Source organism: Microtus ochrogaster, unplaced genomic scaffold, assembly GCF_000317375.1.
Source record: "Microtus ochrogaster isolate Prairie Vole_2 unplaced genomic scaffold, MicOch1.0 UNK68, whole genome shotgun sequence".
NCBI lineage: Eukaryota > Metazoa > Chordata > Mammalia > Rodentia > Cricetidae > Microtus > Microtus ochrogaster.
The window spans coordinates 1,932,664-1,955,473 of NW_004949166.1; the positions used below are offsets into that span (position 1 = coordinate 1,932,664).

Sequence of the window (22,810 nt, forward strand, 5' to 3'; positions counted from 1 at the left end):
CACACACACACACACACACACACACACACACACACACACACACACACACACAGTCTCTCTCTTCCCCTATTTCTTGTTCTGAGCTACCAGGACATACTAGTTGCAAGGCCATTATCAAGGTCACTTGCCTTGCGCGTCCTGAACTGAGTCAAAAGAAACCCATCTTTATAAAGCATGTCCGACCTCAATTACTTTGTTATGGTGACGACGAAGAACAAGACTAGTACAGGAGACAAGCTCTGTGTGGCTTCCATTTAAATGAGAACTAGCCCCAGGCCTGAAGGAATGAGATAGCATGCTCGCCAGCAGTGCTTGGTGAGACCCTACCTTCCTGAACCACCAACCACTTTCGTTTTTCTTCCTCCAAGGAGACCAGAACTCTCTGATGCTAACAGCTGCAGTTCCCCAAACAGCACGTTAGACCCAGCTGCCAGTTCTCACCTCTCGCTTGGCTTTCCAGAGAAACATCTCATCAGTGCGCCGGAAGGCTTCCTTGAGGGCCGCTGCCGGGTCTGTGAGCAGTTCCGGCAGGTGTGACACATTGGCGTGCACGTGGACAGAGGCATACCTTGCAGCATCCACTCCTCCATGGCCATCAAACACAGCGAAGTAGGCGCGGTCCACAGAGTCCTGGTGGGAGTACAGCGGGAGTCAGACCCCTGGCCAGCTGCTCTCTTCTGGGGAGGGCTGTTCTCCAGGCAGCAACTAGGGTAGCGCTATGGTTGCAGTTTGTCCATACAATTCTTACGTGGAAACCCAATTCCCACAGTATGTAAGGGAGATCTTTGGGAGGCAGCTGGGATCAATTCATTTAGGGATGAATGGACTATCAAGGAGTAGTTTTTCTCCTTGGGAAACTTGTTCTATCTTGCTATGTGAGGGCCTGCACTGCTTTGGTGTTCTGAGGAGTTCCCCATCAGACTGAAGGCCCTCTTCAGACGCAGCCCCTTGACATGAGGCCTCTCATTTTCCAGAGTAAGAAATACATTTTTTATAAATGACCTAGCCTCAGGCAATAAAACACTCAAGACAGGTAGGGTCCAGAAGAACTGGCAGGGCCCTGTCCATCAACCAAGTCACACTGCTCAAGTCCTACAAAAAAAGGAGGCTTGGGAAAGGTCAGCCTCAGTCTCGCCAGCTCCTCCCGGCTACCGCAGACATGCTGCTCAAAGGTGAGAGGCACCAGGAAGCATCTGCGGTTGGACACAGCAATTCAAGTCTGAACCTAGCACCTGGTCTCTTGATATACAAACACAGACCAACCGTTGGCTTTGTTTAGTCTTTGGTTGTGGAAAGCAATGTGCCTGGAAGCTTGGTGCTGTGAACGAGCTTCCCAGGCTCCACGGGGTGGCACGGACTGAGCCCCAAGACAGCAGCTCCTCATAATCTCCCCGGGCATGACCTTGGTTGGTGGCTCTCTCAGAACTCATGGCTCCTACCGACTGTATGGGCCCTGTACCCCCGTGACACAGTGCCCGTCCCCTAACTCTGCAGGTCAGCACTCACAGACAAGCCGAAGAGGTGGTTGAAAGTAGGAAGGGACACATGCCGATCCTCCATCTTGCGGCGCGTGTTCCGGATAGCATGGATAGAGACCAGCCACTGCCGCTGAGGAGCCTGGGCAGGCAACGGCACCTGCTTCTGCCACTGGCTACATACTTCCCAAAGACAGTTAAAGAAGCTTCGGGCCAGGCCTTTGGCATCTAGCACTGACGGGCATAATGGAGAAATTGTTAACCAAAAAGTAAAAACAGGCAATTGAGGCTTAACTGCTCTCCTGTATCCTTTCCTGATACATTCCCAGATTTTAAATAGCTCCTCTCAACAGCCTATATGGGCCCCACCTCACCAACCTGGCATGCTCAGGATACTAACCTATAAACTATGCAAGAAAGCCTGTGTTAGGTGGGAAAAAAAGGTCTAGTAACTGCCCAATAATTGGGAATACTTTAGGTCCAAGGACAGAGGCATAAGTGAATTCTGCCTGTTCCAATGAAAAATTAAGATCCCCACAACTCAACACACAACTACCCTCTAGGCCAATAACTTTCCTCTTGGGCATGAGTCCCAGAAAAAATGAGGGCTGTTCTCACGAAAACAGTGCATGAATCACACTAGCTTCATCTGTACTAGACTAATTCTGTAATCTGTCCAGATTTCCTCCAACCTACAAATGCCTTGACAGCCAGACCCATGGAGAGGGTTCAGCAGCAGAACCAATGAAGGATAAGCGGCCCAGCTAGCTCAGTCCGTGGGGAATCACACCAAATGGAAGATGCTACTCCCAAATGTTAAGCTTTTTTTTTTTTTTTTAAAAAAAAATTTATTTACTTTATTATGTATACAATATTCTGTCTGTGTGTATACCTGCAGGCCAGAAGAGGGCACCAGACCTCATTACAGATGGTTGTGAGCCACCATGTGGTTGCTGGGAATTGAACTCAGGAGCTTTGGAAGAGCAGTAAGTACTCTTAACCACTGAGCCATCTCTCCAGCCCATGTTAAGCTTTTTTTGAAATGACATCATTAAATGGAGAAAACCAGTCACTGCTAGGAGTTAGGGACTGGGTTTAGCAGGGGAGGCGTGTCAGCGTGGGTTTAGCAGGGGAGGCGTGTCAGTGTGGGTTTAGCAGGGGAGGCATGTTAGTGTGGCCTGTAGAGAGATCCTTGCGATAGGAAACTGTCTTTTGTCTGACCATGTTCAGATCCTGTATGTGACACACTCTTACAGCTTTGTATGATGTTCCTGGGAGGAAACTGGGTCATGTACAGTTGGGATGGATTATTCCCATAATTAACTGCACGTGTACCTATGATTATTTTCAAAACAAAGGATGGAACAGAACGGAACAGAACAGAAAAACCTCCCCCACCTCCCAAACCCAAAGCAAGCAAGCAAGCAAGCAAGCAAGCAAGCAAGCAAGCAAGAAGCCCAGTTAGGGCTGGGGATGCAGCCTGGTGACAGAGTCTCTGCTTAGCACATCTGAGGCTTGAGCTAGATCTCCAGCACTACAAAGAAACAACATGGCAGCATAGAAATAGATATAATGTTTACAAGAATGTGAAACTGTTTATGATAGGATTTTAAATTGAGAAAATGATAGAAAATTACATATATAGTTATTCGCAAGTACATGAAAAAAAAGTCACTTAGTTCCAGGGAAAAAAAGGCAGAAATGATCTCTGTATAATCAAGACATAGGCAGTAGGACCCCAGGAGCTAATTTGTGGGCTTCCCAATTCCCATATGTATGATGTTTTAATACTTTTCTAATTCCCCATGTGGCCTTGAACTCTAATGTTTCTTCAACCAGTGAGGCTCAAGCCACTCCCCAGTGTCAGACCTGGTAGGCTGCTGCTACAGAGCTGAATTCAGATTTTAAAAGAAGAAAGTCCCACAAGCCTAGCTTCTAAGATGAGACCAGTGAGAATCAAGGTCAAAGGGGGCTCTAAGGGCTGAGCTCTCAGGCCTCACTTCATCAACGCATAAAGCTCTCTTGCCAGTCTGGGTGCATGTGGCAGAGCCACCGTCTAAGAGGGTAGCTAAAGGTCAGTTACAGAAAACCACAGAGTTCAAACATCAAAGCCCATGCCAGAGGGACAAGGAGAATTGGGAGAAGTGTTCTTAGTCCGAAGTATGGCTATGGAAGGAAGCCAGAGGCAGCCTCAGGAGAAAAGCGATGAGCAGGGAGAAGGATAAAGCCAGCCAGAATCCCCCATCAAGGTGGGGGCAGGAAATCAGTCTGCTGCAGCATCATGTGCAGGACAGTGTATCACTCAAGCACTTAGCAACAGCCGTGGGGGTGGCAGACGGAGGAGCTGGAGAACTGACTTTCCTAGGCCCCGCCTAGGGACCACAGCTCTGAATGTGACCAGTGCAAACTCCCGATGCACTTATGTGCACCTTATCCAGCCAGTTTCCAACCACGTCACTCCCGCGGTTTTTCATCCTCTCTTCTGTAGAAAGCTGGACTCCTAAAACTGCCTCGGGTGATGTGGTCTCCCTGCTCCTGGTATTTAGGAAGCCTTGGGCATGCCAGGGCCTCTAGGCCTGGGCTGCCTCCTTTTTAGTCTTGGGTTATACGGCTATTTCCAGCAATAGGTTAGGACTTGAATTTTGCTCAAGCAAATAAAAGGCAATTAAAAAACAAGGCCTACAGTAATGCCCAGCGTCAGGCTCTTGGAGCCCCAGCCTGACTTCTGGCCAAGGGCTATAGCTCTGAGCCTCAGCGACTACCTGGGAGGTCTGTCTTCACAACAATCCCAGGGAAGCTGCTGGCAGGTGGGCACAGAGATGCTGTAGTCACATGTCTGCCTGTGGCAGTAAGCCTCACACAATGTGCTGATACAGCTGATACAGACGGGCAACAACAACTTGGAGACTACAGACTTGCCTCAAGTGCTCAACACCACAAGCCAAGGCCTGCCTGAGGCTCTGGGACTGACATGGAGGGTGTGGCGGGCTCCACCCTTCTCCACATGCCCTGGTGGAAGGCCTGGCTTCTCAGCTGCAATTTTCCTTCCTACCAGCAGGTGATGCTGTCTCCCGTCTGGAGGAGTAAGGAGGGGGTGTTTGTTTTGTGGGGCCTGGTGGCAAATGCTACTAGGCTGGAAGCCTGCTGGCTTTACAGAGAACAATGGCTGCTGTCATTGTGAATATCTCTCCCAAGCAGAGGGGCAAGGCCTTGCTGGGAGGAGAGGCTGGCAGGGAGTTGTGGAGGGGGACGGAAATAGGGGTGGGGAGGGTGGCTGGTAGGTACAGTGCTAGAGGCTGCAACTGGTTTTCTTTTCCTTCTAAGGCTGACCTCAAAGAAGGCAGCAAGGGAAGAGAAGCTGCTTCCTACTGTCTGGAAAGCATGACTCCCCAGCCTGTGTGGGGCATTCCTGCAGCAGCCATTTCCTGCCTGGCACTGGTGGTCTCACAGCAACCACTGTCTTGCTACAAGACTAGGAAAGAGAGACACACAGAGGAAGAGTACTCTTAGAAGCAAATTCTCTGCCAAGCGGCTGGAGGCCTCTGGGCACTCATTCGCAGTCCCTGGGCCCCTCTGGATGTGGTGTACCAGCCTTGGGGTCCCTGGGCCCCTCTGGATGTGGTGTACCAGCCTTGGGGTCCCTGGGCCCCTCTGGATGTGGTGTACCAGCCAGATCAGTCTCTCTGGCTGATTCTGCCCTGGGTGCTGGTCAGTCCCCACTGCAGGTTTTCTACTGACATGTCATGTCTTCTTTGTACTTTGTCCTTGCTGTCTTGATAGCACCCTGGGCACTGACCTTTAGTGTCAACCTGAGTCTGTCACTTGCTAAGCAGTCTCAGAGCCATATGAGAGGAACTCACAGGTCACAAGGGCTCTCTCTTCTTCCTCCTCTTCCTCCTCCTCTTGTTCAGGCAACTTCTTGAATTCAGAAAGGTCTATCTGTAGTAGCTGGGAAATTGCCTTGTGGGTCACAGCTGCAGCAAATGGTGGGGGAGCGTTCCTAGGGAGAAGACATAAGAGGAAGACTGGAGTAGCTCCCAGCTGAAGTCTAGGCCTGGCACCCTTCCCCCCACCTTGAAGATGGAGAGATAGCTCATTACCCCCCCCCCCCCCCCCCCCCGTCATAACAAGCAGGGAATCCCTGCATCCAAAGACCTGCAATGGATGTTTACACAACACCAGAGGTTCGCTATCTGATAGGATCTGCTGGAAAGGTATCCTTGGGGCATGCCAACCTCAGTGGCCAGGAATCTGCCCTGATTCTCAAGATGTTGATCCTTGGGACCAGGACATGCTATGAGTTAAAGTGTATTCCCCAACTCATGCTGAAGGCTGAACATCTATTGCCTCAGATGGGCTCACTCTTCTAAGTAGGTTCAATGAGGACAGCACTAGCAAAGATGAGCTTATGGTAGGGAGGGAGACTGGCTTCTCTGTGAAAAGGGTGAACACAGACACAGATACACCATGAGGAGAGAATCCTGTAGCTAGAGGATAGGGATGTAGGTGAACCCACACACCAAGGATCGTCCACGATTACTGCAGATCACAGGAGGGCTCAGCCGAGCTGACACTTTCACCTCCTTTTGGCCTCTGTCCTGTGAGCTGTCTGGTCTGCATGCGCTGGGCTGATAGCCCCAGGGACCTGCTCCTGGGAGGAGGGGTCCCAGGTGATGCTTTATGGCAGATGACCCATGCGGACCCAAGAGAAGGCTCTCTGAGCTGCTGGGGTGTGGAGAAGGGAGCTGGGGGTGGGTCAGGCTGCGGCCACAGAGAACCCTGGTCTGTTTTGAGGAGAGACATGATAGTGTCAGACAGAGTGCTTAGACCTCTGAGCCTCTAGAGGATGGGCTGAATGACGGCTGCTGGTGACAACAGTCTAGAGAGGCCAAGGCCTCAGGGCTGGGCAGGGAGCCTGTGTTGAGACAGCACAACATTATTGGGAACTGATTAAGAGTGGGTCAGAGGAAAGAGCAGAGGATCAAAGTATCTGATGTGAGCAGTCAGGCTGAGGGAAGGGAAGCCCCACCAATGAGCCCAGCTGGGACAGGGAGTCAGGCTCTGTTTCCACAGGTTCTGCAGAGTTCAGGAGACCTGGGAGCTGTGGGAACGTGGTTGGGCAGGAGATAGAGCCCAGGAGGAATGAGGCTGGGAGGCCCAGCTCCAGAAGAGTTGGTGGAGTGAGGAGTGGTAAAATAAGGGTCCTCCTTGGGACCACGGAAGAAAGGTCTGGAGGAATGTAGACCGTCCGGAGTCACAGAAGGACGAAGAGCACAGGAGGGTGGAAAGGAATGTCATCTCGTGCCGATAGCAGTTGGGAGAGAGGAAATGTCAGTTTCCTGTTGGGGCCTTGGGCAGGCAGCAGTGCAAATGGGACAAAGGACCAAAGACAAGAGGTGCCTGGGAGAGAGACAAGTCTGCTGTAGCCGGGGCAGTGGACAGTGGGCTGAAATCACAAGTCTCTCTCCATGGCTGCTCTGCTCTCCCCAGGGCTTTGGGGATCCTGTTTAAGACAGAGGCCCTGAAACTCTGGCAGAGGGGTCACACTTCCTGGGGCATCAAAAGCGTCTAAGATGCACCTCAACCTCAGAACTTGCTTCCATGTCTGGTGGGGGATCCCTGAAGCTAGGCTATGTACTCTAGCACAGTGTGCCTATTCCAAAGGGTATCTGCCCAAGTCTTCACGCCTGACAGTCTGGCTTTTAAAACTTCTTTAAATTAAAAGAAAAAATGAGGTAGGGTTTTACTTTGTAGCTCAGGCTGCTTATAGCCCACCCTGGCTTCAAACTGGGGATCCTCCTTGCTTCAGCTGGGATTACAGTTGTAAACACTATGCCTGGCTTTTATGTGTGTGTGCATGAGTGTGTAAATATGCGTGTGCAAGCACATGTTCCTGCGGAGGCCAGAGGAGGACAGCAGATGTCTGGCTCTATCACTCCCCATTGGATTCCCTTGAGACTGGGTCTCTCACTGACCCTAAAAGTCACTGAGCTCCTGGGATCTTCCTGTCTCTCCCCTAATCCTGGGATTACAGACACTTCCAGCTTCATGTGGTTACTGGGGATCTGAATGTAGGTTCTCATGCTTGCACAACACTCTGACCCACTGAACCATCCATCTCCTTAGCTGCTTTACTGCCTTTGTTATTGTTGTTTAAACACAGTATCTCACGTAGTCCAGGTCGGCCTCAAGCTTGCTCCGTAGCCAAGGCTGACCTTGAACTCCTAATTTTCCTACCTCCGCCTCTTCAGGTAGAGAGCCAATGACCTTCTGAGAGGCTGGCTGATGAGTCCTATCCTAAGGCGACTGGCCATCTACTGATGGTCTACTGATGGCCTTTAGCCTTAAAGAACTGGGGACTGAACTGGGGACTCCTCCTGCAGGCTAGGCAAAAGTCTGTCATAGCTTTTTTTTTTTTTACTTTTTGAGCCAAGGTCTCACCCAGACCCTTCAATTATGCCCTGTGTTCTAGGCAGGCCTCCTGAGCCGGCAATCCTCCTGCATCAACCTCTTGAGTGGCTGAGAGTTCAGCGGCAAAGCACTTGCCTAGCTTGCCGAGACCCTGGGTCGAGTCTCCACCCTATTCCTGCCACATTCCCTGCCCCCAAATAAGGAAGAGTACATCTGGGCAAAGGCAAGGCATGAGAACAAGCTCCCCCATGAGGCATTTCCTGCCAGGCGCTGGGCTTTCCTTCAGAGGCAGGGAAGGGGTACCTGCTCATCTGGTGAGGTCATGCTGACGCTTCCTGTCCGCTGCCTGCTGCATTTGATGGGGGCAGGGAGGCGGCTTCCAGCCTTGGAGACACAGACAATGCCTGGCCTCTAGCCACCAGCACTTCCTTCCTGGACAAGGCTTCTACCTTATTCCAGGGACCCACCCAGGGATGTGCTCTGGAGGCCCTCAGTCCTGTCATCACACCACAGATGTCAGCTGAGTCTGGGAGTGCAGGGAGCTCTTCAACTCAGCTGACCTCAAGGGTTACCAGGAGCCTACACTGTGACGGGGTGAAAACGATGGCTAGGTAATTACAGTGTAAGCTTTATATTGCCCAGGGACCTAAAGACGTGACAATGAGATCAGAATAAGTGGAAACGAAAGGAAAAAGATATATGACTTCGGATGGTCTCAGAGGAGTACCACTTAAAAGCCGAAAAAGAGCCAATGGCTCAACGTATTAGAAGACTTTATCCCCACAAAGCTAAACTGGCTGCGGGGACGTGAACATGAGGGTCTGTGAGACACAGAGGAGCTAAGTGAGCACACACGGGAAAATGTGAACTGCTGCCTGCGGTGCAGCTGATGGACGAGGCTCACATCATAGGTGATGGTGACGCGTGCCCGCGCCCATACGTGAGAGAAAATCCATGTGGAGGGCTGGGAGACAGACCTGTAGTTCTGTACTAAATTTTTGTTGTTTGTTTGTTATTTTCTTTTTTGAGACAGGGTTTCTCTGTGTAGCCTTGACTGTCCTGGAACTTGCTTTGTAGACCAGGCTGGTATCAAACAGAGACCCACCTGCCTCTGCCTCCCGAGTGCTGGGATTAAAGGTGTGTGCCACTACACCTGGACTGTACTAAATTTCAATGGTACACTTATGGTTTGTTTACTGGATGCACTAAGCAGGTCCTTGGGGTTCTGTGCCACCCCATCCATCTTTTTCATTTTTTTTAAAATTGAAAATAATTTTTAATACAATCATGGTTATTCCTTCCTAATCTCTTCCCCTCCATCTAATTCTATGGCCTTCTCTCTTTAGAAAACAAACAGGCAATAAAAAACAAACAAACAAAATAACAACAGCACCCAAAGAAAAAGCATGAGAAACACACACATCACACACCATTAAAAAATACACAATCAGAAACCATGTTATATAAGCAAAGGCCAGTAAGATAAAAAAAAAAAATGCCCAAACAAAGCAATATGAGAAACAAACAAACAAAAAATCTACAAAAATACCATTGTGTTGGCTGTCTATAGCTGGGCATGGGCCTGCCTATAAGTCTGGTTTGTAACCCAGTGAGACTCCATTGGAGAAAACTAATTTTTCCTGGGCAAGTGGTTGTCAATTGGAGATAGCTTCCTGTTAGGGCTGGAAGCCCATGTCCACTTCCCCCCTCAGCACTGGGACCCCATCTGGCTTGAACCTGTACAGGCCCTGTGACTACTGTACATCAGTCCTGTTGTGTCTGGAAGACACTGTTGCCATGGCGTCACCCATCCTCCTGGCTCCCACTACCATCTTCTGGCCCGTCCAGCTTCTAACGCAGGGTTTTTGCCTATCCTTGACCACTTGTGTGTGCCTCAAACGAGTTTTGACCTGGGGCTCTGTGCTCCTCCCTTGTCCCTCATCAGGGGTAAACATAGCTCCTGCTAAGGCCATCCCTGGGCTGTCTGCTGTTTTGAGCAGCCATCAAAGCCTTTACACTCCTCCCCTTCCCATCTCACTTCCCATCCAGGTCTCTCCAGGAAAGTCCTTCCTCGGCACCACCCACACCTGGGAACCTAAGCACAGCTTAGAGGCCCTGTCATCCCCTGAGGGTCAGAAATTGATCCCTAGGCCAGGCCACGTGTCCTTGCCATCCCAGCCTTTCTGGACTTGGTTGTCTTCTGGACGCTCCTGAGCCCTGCAGGTAGCAAGGCCCTTTGTGTCTATGCGGAAGATCCAGTGGCTGCTCTCTCCTGACCACTTCACCCCTGCAGCTCCCAAGTGTGGCTCTGCTTCTCTCCCCTTTCCTCACTTCCTGTACTCAAGGTTTTTGACCATGAAATGGCCAGTTCTTTCTCACCCTGGGGATGAGTTAATTTATACCACCTGTCTCCAAAATACTTTCCCCAAATTAAGCAGCAACACCACATGCATATAACGTGATCACAGAGCAATACTCCTGGGCTGTGGGGTCCGGGGTGGACGGACATGGCTCTGAAGCGGACTGTCTGTGTGTTGTCTACTGTGCTAGGGTCCTAGCAACTGTTGCTGGTTGAGTAGAGATGGAGTTGATGGGCAGCAAGGAGGCAATGGGGACATCCCCAGGGGACACTGAGGTGACAATATGCCGAGGCTGGGCATTGTTCTAGCTTTGGGATGTCTACAGAAGAGTCATGAGCAATGCTGACACTAAGAGTCGTGGGCTCATTCCCCTGGTGAATGAACGGCCAGGTGTGGATGGATGCTGTATGGCCTGCAAGTCCTCTCGCCTCCATGAGCTACCCCTTGACTGACAGTAGCCTGACCTCAGGAACCTGCACCCATCTGAGCAGAGAGGCAGAGATCAGAGATGGCATCTGTCCTTTACTGTCTTTCATGACATAAATCCTCTAGAGTGGTTAACTGAAGGGGAAGGGCCACAAGGGCCAGCCCAGGGGACAGACTTGCAGTCCCTCACAAACCACTTCTCTTCTTCCAGTCCGCAGAGTGGCTGGACCACACACTTGGCTGTGCCTGCACACCTTCCATCTGGGAGATGGACGGCACCAGCTGCCTCTTGGATTGTCCAGGCTTGAAGAGCTGTATGTGGCCTGGCCTTGCCCGGACCATGAAGCCAGTCTTGCAGTCCACTTACCTCCGCCTTAAAAATGGGCAGAAACAGGACTTAGCTCTGAGCGCCTAAATTGGTTCAGTTGTGTCCCCCTCAACAAAGGCATGAAGACCTAAGCCCTAGTGATCCAGAACGTGACCTGATCTAGAATTACAGCTTTTATTAATGCAATTACTGTAAAATGGGGCCATTCTGGGGAAGGGCAGCCTCTAATCCAATATCTAACGTGACTAGTGTCCTCCAAGGCGGGAGGCCTAAAAGGAGAGGAACCCGGGGAGCTAGCTCAGTCGGTGAAACAAGCATGAAGACATGTGCTTAGGTTCCTCAAAAGCCAGGCAAACACCTGAGTGTAAGGATGCATACCTGCAGTGGCAGAGACATGGGCATCTCTAGAAATCTGAGGGCCAGCTAGCCCAGCCTACATGGTGAAGTTCAGGCCAATGAGAGACCGCTTCAAACAGAAGATGGATTGGATTGTTGCACCGATACAAGACCGTCCTCTGCTCTCCAATATATACTGCTCATACCCGTACAAAGAGAGAATTAAAACAGCGAGGGCACACGGGCGGGGAGGATGCCACATGATCATAAAGGCGTTTACCAAGAGGAGCACAAGCAGTCAGCATTAGGAAGAACACTAGAACAATCTCCCCCAGGGCCTCCGAGAAAGCAAGGCCTTGTTCGCAGCTTGATTTTGGATTTGGCCCTCTCGCCTGTCCAAGGACAGCTTCTGTGTTCACTGCCTCGAGAGTACTACTTTGTCACTGCGGCTGCAGACATCTACACAGGCGTGTCCTTGGCTCAAAATCGCACTTTCTGTTTCTTCAGTTACTTTTAGCAATGAGTTAAAACATTAAGTGGAAAGAAGGCATGGTCTGGAGAGATGGCTCAGTGGTTAAGAGCATTTGCTGTCCTTCCAAAAGACCTGGGTTCTGTTCCCAGCACTTACATGGTAGCTTACAACCATCTGCAGGCAGGCGTGTGGTGCATATCTGTATGTATAGACAAAACGCTTGTACATAAAATAAAATGAGTAAAAGAAAAAAAAACCCACCTGCAGCAATAAGAAATAAATACCTTTAAGCAGGTATACTATTCTGAGCAGCACGGTACTTAGGCAGTGTTCAAAAGGCCCTCATTTCACCTAGCAATAGCTGCAAAGCACGGGGTAGTGATACAGTGACAAGAAACAATAAAGCGTTTCCTTTAAATAAGATGGTGGAAGTTCTTGACCTAATAAGGAAAGGAAACAAAAGAAATCCAAAAATGCCCCTTCCCCAAACATGCTGAGATTGCTAAGATCTATGCTGAATGTTCTTCTGTCTGCAAAACTGAAAGATAAAGAAGTGGCCTGGTCTATACTTCTGAGTGCTTGCTATGGAGAAGAAGGCACCGAGTGACAGGGCCCATCACTGCACTTTCAGGCTCTACCAGAATGTGCCGCTACAGATAAGGGGTGGCCGTGCCACTCTCTTGACTTAGGTCCAGGTCAGCATCTGACATACAATGCCGTACCATGCTCCTTCCCACCAGGCTTCTCCCTTTTGCAGTAGCCCAGGCCTACCTGCTGCCCAGGAAGCCCATTGCTAGCTCAGCTAGCTCAGCCTCCACCTCTTCCTGGCTCAGTACTGCCCCTGGGACCTTCCATGGCAAAGGGCTCTCCGGGCTCAGTGGGGCTGGGAAATCTTGGAAGAAGGTGTCCAGGAAGCCTGGGATCTCGCTGTCACAGGCCATCTGGCTGCTGTTCTGTGGGGCTCCAGAGGCCATGCCCAGTGCATCCCGGGGGGCTTGCAGCTAGGCTGGGGTGAGGTGGTCCCCAGTCAGGTCTTCACTCTGGGGAGAGATGTCAGAGTATCAAGGTGACAGTTTCTGCATGATGAGGAGTACAGGTACCCTGCTTTGTCTCTTTCACCAGGAAGCAAGGTGAGGCAGGTACCTCAACAAGCCCTGGGCCTCACAGTTCAGGGAATACAGCTTTTAGTATCTGACATGGGTTCAGGTGAAAAAACACACATGCACAGAGTACAGCCTCAGGAGACGGTATCAGAAGCAGGGCATGGAGACATCTCAAAGAAGTGATAGAGGGAATGCATGTTCCCTGCAGATTGGCGGGCAAGAGCGGAGGCAAGCAGGAGAGGGACACTGGGACCAGGTCATCAACATTTAACCAGACCTTAGAATGCCAGTAGCCAGGAGGGCCCAGGGAAGAAGTGATGCCAGCATGGTAATAATTGACCAGCTGGCAGAAAGGGACATATGCCAGGCTGTAGAGATAGTGGGAAACAGAAGAGCCAACATACAGGGGCTGTCAGTGCATTGTTATTTGGGAGCTAGAGCGAACTAGGAGCAAGGGCTCCCCAGGTACCTCTGGGGCTGCCTGATGGGAGAAGCAGAGGCTGGCCAGGGATAAGGGGCCTTTGGGACATGGTCAGGTCTATTCTTGCTCTCTAATAGGGAGTGTGAGCCAAGGGTCTAGAACACCTCAGGCTCCTGAAGCTGGGGACATGGGCTCCAGCCTCTTCCCACATCTTTATGGACACTGAGGGCTCTGTAGCTGCCAGGTCCTGGGTGGGCCCCAAGCTCTGCAAAGCCAGGTTAAATCCCCATTTCACCAAGATTTGGAGAAGGTAGTCCCTTGACCAAGGTCTCAGGATAAGGATAGGACTTGGAGGAATGCCTGCCTGAGCTTCAGACTGTCACTACCCACGCCAGCCCTTTCAGAGTTGAGGTCCACAAAATACCCAATACCCAAGACTCTCGCACGTCAATAGCTGTACCCTGCCCTCTTCCCTAGGGTGGATTTTAGTTTTCATTTGGCTCAGAGTCACCTCCAGCATGGTCAACCAGCCTTTCTATACTTAATGTCTAAGCCTTGCAGGCTGGTCCTCCAGTATGTCATCCCTTTAGATACCTGATAGCCCAAATGGACTCCTTCCTTCCTTTACAATCATCCAGCCTCAAATAGTACTCAAGTGTCTCTTGTTTATGTCTTGATTTTTATTTCTCATGCATGCATGACAAGCCAGCATCACCGGGCCACACATCAACCCCTTCTGCCTTTCTTTTATAACCTTCTATGATGTGCTTTGGTTCCTCCCTCCCCCTGCTCCCCTTGGTGTTGGGACAAAGCCCCACCCCTTATCACACCTGGGCAGGTAGCCTCCCTGCAGCATCTGCTCACACAGGTCCCCTCTCTGCAGTCACTGAGCTTTGCCAGGCCTGGTGTAGCTGTCCACTCACTTAACACCCAAGGATGTGGCACCTTTTGGAGTTCTACTTAATATTCTGGCTTAGGAACTTTCATTAGGAAGAGTTCAATGTGTTTACCATCAGAGGGAACAAATGGTGATCTTTATGGTGATGAAATGGATCTAAGATTCTGAGCACCGCAAGTTCTAGGCAGGAGAAGCTGGAGAGCAGCTTCACAGTCCATCTCGCTCTGGAAGCCTTCCAGATTCTAACTACCAAATCAGCCAGGTGGAAAGACAGGTGAGACTTCCAGAACCATCGGTCTTAGGACGACCACAGATGGATGTCTCTAAGCTTTGCTGCGAGGGAGGGCTGAGGTGTGAAACAGGGCTGAGGAAGCCAGGACAACTCAAAGCACAGCTGCAGCAAGGCTGTCCTCACCTGTAACAAAGTTTCTAGTACAAAGGAGGAGTAGAAAACACAAAGAGGGGATGGAGAAGCATTTCAGTTGGTAGACTGCTTGCTTGGCAGGCACAGAGCCCTGGGTTCACTCCCCAGCACAACATAAACTGGGTGTGGAGGTGGACACTTGTAATCCTGCACTGAAAAGGTAAGGGCATGAGGATCAAAACTTCAAGACCATCCTGAGTTACCTGCAGAGTCACAGGTCAACCTGGGATACAGGAGACCATCTCAAATAACACAAAACTAAACAAAACCCAAAAAGAGAAGCTGATGTGAGAGGGGTTCCAATATTATGTTAATCAAAATAGTATTTAGAGTACAAAAGGAAAGGTGTGGTTCAATAGTTACTATTGTCAACTTGACAGGATTAGATTACTGAAAAGATAAATCCTGTCCATTTGGGAGTCTCTGAAGTGAGGCCAACTGCAACCGTGGGTGGCAACATTCTATTGGCTGGGGTCCTATTCTAAATAAATGAAGCCCAGCATCCATCTCTTGTTTCCTCACTATGAACACAATGTAACCAGCTACCTCTTCAAGATTATGTTGTCATCATGGACTGTAATCCTTGAAACTGAAAACCAAAGTAAACCCTTCATTCCAGAAATCCCCTCTGTGAAATATTTATTCTTCTGCAACAAGAAAAGTAGCTGATACAAGTGATAAGCAAACAAAACACAACTCTTCTTTCTTCTTTCAGAGGCTGCAATCAAGAGCTAACCTGTTTTAAAAAGAGACACAAAAAGAAGCTATAGGCTGGTGGTGACACTTGACTGTAATCCCAGCATTCAGGAGGCAGAGGCAAGAGGGTTGTCTCAAGTTTGAGGCCATTCTGGTCTACATAGGAAAATCCAAGTCAGGCCAAGCTACAGATGTATGATCAAGCAGAACAACTCAGTTTAAGGGAATGAGAGATGACAAGCTCTCTGTTGCCACTTGCAAACTAAGGGACTTGGAGATGATGCAGTAGAAGAGGAAAAAGGCGGATGAAAAGGAGGACCCCAAGAGGCTTCGTGTTCAACTTTCCCATCCTTTGTGTGTATAGAGTCAGTCCCATTATGCTCATTGTTTCTGGAACATTCCCTCTGTCTTGACTCTGCAGGTCCTTTTTGTGTTTCCTTTCTTCCCCTTGGAGGTCAGGGGTTACCCTTTCCCAGTGCGGGTTTTTTTTTTTTTTCCCTATGGGGCATACCCCAAAGTATTAAAAGTAGTTTTGTAAAAAAAAAAAAAAAATAGATACACCACTTTTTATGGAAGGTTATGTTGCTAGAGTTAAAATTCACTGTCTACACTCACATTTACTTACAAGTTAATAAAATGTAGCCTGGGTACAAAAAGTGAGCAGGATAATCTGCTGCATGACTTTCCAAGCTACATGAAGCAACCAAGTTCTGGGAGCCCCAGAGTGGACAGAAAGGCTCAGACAGATAACAAAGAAGGAAAGATCTGGATGGGAACAAGACAGACACATTCTGACCCAAAGTTAAGACAGAAAGAAAAGAAGAACCAGCTGGGCCTGGGCTAGGGGTTGGAGAGATGGAGGGCAGAGGTCCTAGGCAGTCTGTACACAGGCAGAGCTGCAGAACATGGAGACAAGGAGATGGAATTAGTTGCCCAGAGGACGAGGCCAAGTGTCACACTGTACCCCACTCACCAACTGCTCTAGCCTTTTGGTATGCATGGTCAGAAGTATGAACAACGCAAAGCCATTCCCAAGCAAGTGACAAGCATTTGGATTATTCTGTGCAATTCTACAGGACCCAGAGGCACCAAAATCTGCAGCAGTGCTAAATGGGCTGCACAAAGTTTTGACTAGGATCCAAGGGAAAGGACAGCACCTCACACCCCAGGACACAGAAAGCCCCAACCAGTGAAACCCCAGCCACAGCATCACCCTACCTGCCACTGTACCTGCTAGATGTTCCGGAAGGCAGGTGCCTCTTTCTAACCTTTCGCGTTGGATGGCTTCCTGCATCTGGAGCCCTTCCCCACAGTCTCATCTTCTTTGCACCGCAGCACTCTAGACCAAAGCCTTAAACGAACCTGGCTATACGTCTGCTCTCACTTCCCTGTGCCCTACGCTCCACGCTCAGGACCTGTTATGAGCCCCAAGGCCATCTGCACCATGCATGCTGGGTGGGGCCTGGGTGGCAAGGCACCCAGTGTGACACCATGCTCACAGTCTTGTGTAAAACTCTGCTTGCCTCCGCTGGCTTACTCTCAGGGACTGTACTGGCTGTTTACTTCCACTAGAAAGACAGTATGCCCAGAGATTCTGCCTGCGGCCATTCTGCATTGTTTGGGCCATGGTGAAGAACCAGGCTACAGTTTTCCTTCTCTGGGGTCTAGCTGAGGCATAGGATAGGAGCACTCACTACCCGTTCTTGCTTTCCCGCTCTCTGACAAACCCCCAAATCTGCTGCATGACTTTCCAAGCTACATGAAGCAACCAAGTTCTGGGAGCCCCAGAGTGGACAGAAAGGCTCAGACAGCAGCAGGAAGGACAGGCAAGGGGCATGGCACCACTGGGGTCACTGGAGGGGAGAGTGGCAGCTGGCTGGTAGCCAGCAGCTGGGCAAAGGAGCCTGGGGAGAACAGCGGTGGGGCAGAACAGAAGTGCTGGGCCTGGTGTGGGGCCGGCTGACTCCAACTGTGTCCCTGAGTAGCAAATGGCTCAGGATGAGAGGGACGTGTGCATGAGTGTGTGCAAGCCATCAAGCAAGGACCTGTGGGGAGGGACACCAAGCTCCTGACTCCCGTAGCTGCACGGTCTTGACTGGTTTGGCCAAATGTGACACTTGGCTGGTTCCTCCTGGTTCCGGGACTTAAGAGCTGGCAGCTGCTCCTAAGACCCTGAGCTTGAGCTCTCCCTGCCTCCACCTCTCTACCGTTGGGATCCTAGGTGTGCACTGCATCTGGTTTACGTGGCACTGGGGTTGCTCATGTGTGCTGGGTAAGCAGTCCAGCGGCAATTACATCCCTAAACCCACACTCGTTTCTCTATTTGTGATTGACTGTTGGGTACAGTTTGGTATAAATCCTTCTAGAGCTTAACCAATCTTTTACTTCAGACATGGAAAAGATTTTATTTATATTTAAAAGTGATTATTATAAATAGTGTGGTAAAGTATATGTTAAAGATGGTGGTTCATGCCTATAAGTCCAGCATTTAGGCAAGTGAAACAGCAAAATTGCTACCAGTTTTTGTACCAGCCTGGGCTACGCTGAGTGAAACCCTGTCTCAAAAAAGAAGAAAATCCAGCTGGGTAGTGGTGGCACACACCTTTAATTCCAGCATCTGAGAGGCAGAGGTATGTGTATCTCTGTGAATTCGAGGCTACCCTGGTCTCCAGAGTTATGTTCCAGGACAGCCAGGGCTACACAAAGAAACCCTGTATTGAAAAACCAAACCAAACCAGGAAAATAAATAAACAAATAAATAAAAGAACCACCAACCAATCATCAACAACAACAAAAAAACCTAAAGGGCAGGTGGTGCTTGGAAGTGTAGCTCAGCTGGTAGCTATTTGCCTTGAGGTCCTGGGTTCATCTAGAAACTGTTTGTGGTGGTGAACACCGGCAATTCTAGCACTCGGGAGAAGGAGGCAGGAAGACAACAAGTTCAAGGTCATTCTTAGCTACCTTGTGAGCTGGAGGCTGGCCTGGGCTACGTGAGACCCTGTCTTAAAAAAAACTCAAAAGAACACAGAAAATCACTTTAAGAATATTTTTTTCCTACATGGTGCTGGAGCCCTGTGCAAGCCATGGATGCTCTCTACCCCAGCCATGTCCATCCCCCACTTTAGCCATCTCTAACAGGCCATTCTGCCATCCCCCCCCCCACTTTAACCATCTCTAATGGGTCATTCTGCTGTCCCCCACTTTAGCCATCTCTAACGGGTTATTTTGCCACAACAAGGATAGCCATTTTACTATGCAGCCATTTTTCTTTTTAAAGGGTTGGTATTTTTTCAATGGATCAGAGCTCAGCAAAACTGAATGACCATGGAATATGCAGCCTGAAGCCTGATAAGACAGGAAACAAAAGCATTCCCTCAGCACACTGGATAGCAAAGATTGGCTCCAGGTGACAGCATAAAGGAATTCTGAAAATTACTCTGTTGGGGAAGGTTTACGGTTTTTAAAACAATTGTTTGTCTTGTCTACCTCTCAGAACTGTGCATGTCATCAGGGCACCCTGCAAGCTGAGAAAAACAAGAGCTGGGGGAAAGTACTACTCTAGGGTCACAAACCAGAGATATGACCAAGTCAGGATTCAGTTGAAGACTCTGATGCGCAGTGACTGGGACACTTCCACCCCATGGTTGTGGAGAAAAAGTGAAGTTTGACTATGGGAGGGATATGGGTATGGAGTCCATGAGGTAGAGACGGGCTCGCGCTCAGTTCCTCAGGTGGGAACAATTCACAGAACTTGTTCCAGGGCATACTGTGAAGACATCTGTTACTAAGGGACCTCCGAGTAGAAGGCCTTGGGGGAGGAGACCACCGCCTTCCGCTGGGCCTCCCCGAAATGTTAGTCTCTGTGCAGAAATTCCTACAGCCTGGTGCCTTTGCTTAGGGGCCAGCCTGAGACCACACAGTTGGAATAGTGGAGCCCCAGGCTCTCATGACCTAGGCTCTACCGCAATCTAGCTAACGCGGTCCAGTCCCAGCCTCCAAGCCAGGCGTTAACTAAAACACCAGCTTTAAACACAATCAGGGGCGCCACGGGGCGCCAGGCATTCCGGATGAAAATGTGGTCCCAGAGGGGGCCTTCTCTGTGAGGGCTGAGGGCAGGCCGTGGGCCTGGCCCTCATGTTTGGGCGGGGTGGGGGGTTTAGAGAGCCTAGAAAACGGAGGACTGTCACCCCTTTGTGCTGTTTGGTCTCACAGCTCAGCCCCCTCCTGAACCTTGCTTCCAGTCACACCCCATAGGGTCAATGGATTCCCAGTTCTGTGTCCTTAGTTCCCCATGCTTTGCCTCTGTTCCGCAGGGTCCAGGCTGCTTGCCCTGCTCTTTTGCTCACTGCTAACCCCATGTCTCTCGGGTTCGGGGACCCGAAACCCGTCTTGGCCTTAGTGCTTTCTCGTCTCTCCATTTCGTCCTTAGTCTCATTTCACCCTCGTGCACCTCATGCCCCCATCTGACCGTTAGCATAAGTCCGAGTCTTCCACCCTCGCCCTTCATCCCTAGCACCCCGAGGGCCTCACCTGCCAGCTTGCCGCAGTGCTCCCCACGAGCTGCTCTGGGCCGGCCCCGCCTACTTCCCGTCCAGGGGCGCCGCAGGCTCTGCGCAAGCGCAGTCAGGCATCAGGTGGGCCCCTGCTGCCCCCTGGCGGCCTCTTAGCCCGCTTCTTCTTGGGAGGAGATGTGCCCCAGAGTTGCTTCACTTCTCTGTCTTGAGTATGCAGAAAGCGGCCCTTGCTTCACAAAGCTCAGAAATTAGACAACTTGTGTGCTGATCAGCCACAGGGCAGGGATGTGGCTACATACTGCCTAGGACTGGCCATGGTGTGAGCTACCATGTGGTTGCTGGGAATTGAACTCAGGACCTTTGGAAGAGCAGGCAATGCTCTTAACCTCTGAGCCATCTCTCCAGCCCCAGGAATGTTTTCTTTGAAAATCAAAAGGAAATAAGAACCTTCAGATTAAAGAAAACATTCATTTGATACCAAGGGATGTGTGGAAGCACCTCTTCAGGTTCCACTGTGGTCCTGCCTATAGGCCCCACAATCCATGTGGTCAGGGTTCCTGACCCTCTGTGCCTCAGCAGGACTGCCTGGGCACCGAGTGAGATAAGTAGCCAGTAGCCCGAAGCCTGGGCTATCAAACAGGAAATGAAAACACTCGCTTACTACACTGGGTAGTAAAGGCAGCCTTAAAGACAAGCATGGCAGTTAGGTGGTGGTGGCACACACCTTTAATCCCAGCACTTGGGAGCCAGAAGCATGTGGATTTTTATGAGTCTGGGGTCAGCCTGGTCTACAGAGAGAAACCCTGTCTCAACAAAAAAACAAAAAAAACCAAAAAAAACCAAGGTTGGTTTCAAGTGACATTACAAAAGAAATCCTGCAAATTAATCTGTTGTGAGAGGCTCATAGTTTTGTAACCATTTGTTTATCCCTCAGAACTGTGCTAACAAGGTACACACCATCATAACACACTGACTCAGGGAACTAAGGTCTCAGGGAATCCTCAGACTGGAAGGCTTCAGGGAAGCCATGAGCCTGGAGAACCAATGGATGACTGCTCCGAAAGGAATCACCTCCATGGTGTGGGTACCAGGGGGTGGGGGTGGGGTGTGTGCATGGGGAGATTGTCGCTGTGCAAGTACAGTAGTGCTTCATCAATCAAGGTTTGAGGCCATTGAGGATGATGCCTCAGAGATGATAGCAAAGGCAGGCACTAGGAACTTAACCTCGTAAGGCTCTAGGCCAAGGACATACCCACAACATCCCTTTTGTCCTGCTTCCAACGTAGTTAATGTCTTCCCTATAATCCATTTTACTGAAGCTTTCAGCTTTGTTAGCTATGCCAACCAGTTTAGCTCAAACCTATACTTCTCCAGCAAGGAACACCCAAGCTGTGGGGTAGCGCCAGGAGGTCCCAGATCTCCCATCCATGTTCCCTCTCCCTGCCTCCCTAAAGTCTTTTCCAGAAGCCTGCTCTGAGCATTCTGCATGCGGCGACAACCTCCCTGTCACATCAGCACATATCTCCCTTCTCAGAGACCAGACATACCATGCTCTGTCTTTAAAAACTCTCAGTGATAGGTGGCTGGCTCCCTCTTGGGTACTGATTGTTTTCGTACAGATAGGAAGGAACGATGTATAATTGTAGGTCCATGGTACTTCTATAGAGCTGGGGGTGTGTGCTGCATTTAATGAAACAGACTTCCTTATGTCAACGTGCACTGCAATCCCAAGGTAACAGAAATGGTATCTGCAATGACAGTGGGGGACAAGTAAAGACAAGGAGGGCTAGCATGAGATGAGATCTTGTTTGTTTGCCCAACACAAGTCACCTGGCAGCTCTGACCTCATCAGCTTGCAGAGCAGAAGAGGTGATGCTCCAAAGACATTTAGGCTTACAACACGACTCACCCTCGTCCTAACTGTTCCCAGTTGGCAGGCTGGCAAGGATAAGGAGGCTGGATACTACCGATGATGAAAGGCAAGGGAATCAGGTTTACCGGGCAGATCCCATACAAAAGGGACAATTTCAGGGAAAAACAACAGGATACATTAAGAGGCCCATATGGTTAAAACCTCATTGTAGAATTTTATACAATAGTCTGGGCTTACGGCCTATAGGACAGTCTTTTCCCCAAGCCCAAACTAAGCACACAACTGAGCTGCCTTCCTGCAGTCTATTCAGGACGGAATTGGGTCAAATGGGCTGAACAGCAGGGTCACATCCTTGGGCTTTATTAAGGTCCTAGATTATGACTGGAATGGAGAGGACAGGTTCTGAGTATCCTTTTTTTCTTATCGCTTATATTCCTGAGACACATTCCAGCAACTTCTATGCAGCTTCCTGGTCCACTGTCTCCGGGCAGCTTTCCCAAGGTATCACCTCTTCTGTTGTATGATCTTCCCTGGTTGTCAGGGATCAGGTGGGACGTCCTGGTGGGCTATGTGGACAGACGGCTACATGAACAACTAGCTGTCTTCTGGCTTTCTCATGAGTCTCCCTGCCCTGTGTGACCGGGAACCTGCTGCAGAGGAAGGGCTCCACTGAGGAGTGCTGTCGGCTACCTCTCAACCACGCATTCTAGGATGGCTGCTAGGGAGCCCCTGCTAGGCATGGCCAGAGGGCAGTGGTTTCTATCACAACTAAACAGGTGGATGGGTGGAGAAGCAGACACAGGTAGGGTTACAGTCAGAAAGGTGGCCTACAGCTACACCCAGCTACTACAGAGCAGTCTGGTTGGCTTACAGATTTTCTGGACTTGACATCTGACCAGCTTTAATGGGATACCCAGCGCCTGAAGCAATACATTCTCGCAATGAGAACAGGAGTCCAAACAGACCCACACCATTACCAGAGTCACACACAGGCTCTACATGTCAAACTTGAAGTTTCTGAGTGGTGGCCATAACAACATGGGTTAGGGATCAGGAAGCTAGGCTATAGCAGT

At 50.1% G+C, this 22,810-nt stretch overlaps 1 protein-coding gene across 1 annotated transcript in view; it reads right to left on the reverse strand.

Moving 5' to 3' along the window:
- Ppm1f (protein phosphatase, Mg2+/Mn2+ dependent 1F) overlaps positions 1-19,941 on the reverse strand; it is a 31,910-nt gene extending 11,969 nt beyond the window's left edge. The window contains exons 1-5 of the mRNA XM_005370011.2: positions 19,881-19,941; positions 12,580-12,848; positions 5,336-5,475; positions 1,507-1,709; positions 442-630 (exon numbers count right to left, since the gene is read on the reverse strand). Coding sequence (XP_005370068.1) covers positions 442-630; positions 1,507-1,709; positions 5,336-5,475; positions 12,580-12,782 — 735 coding nt within the window. The 5' untranslated portion in view covers positions 12,783-12,848; positions 19,881-19,941. The remainder of the gene's footprint in view (positions 1-441; positions 631-1,506; positions 1,710-5,335; positions 5,476-12,579; positions 12,849-19,880) is intronic.
- Between the last annotated feature and the right edge of the window lie 2,869 nt (positions 19,942-22,810).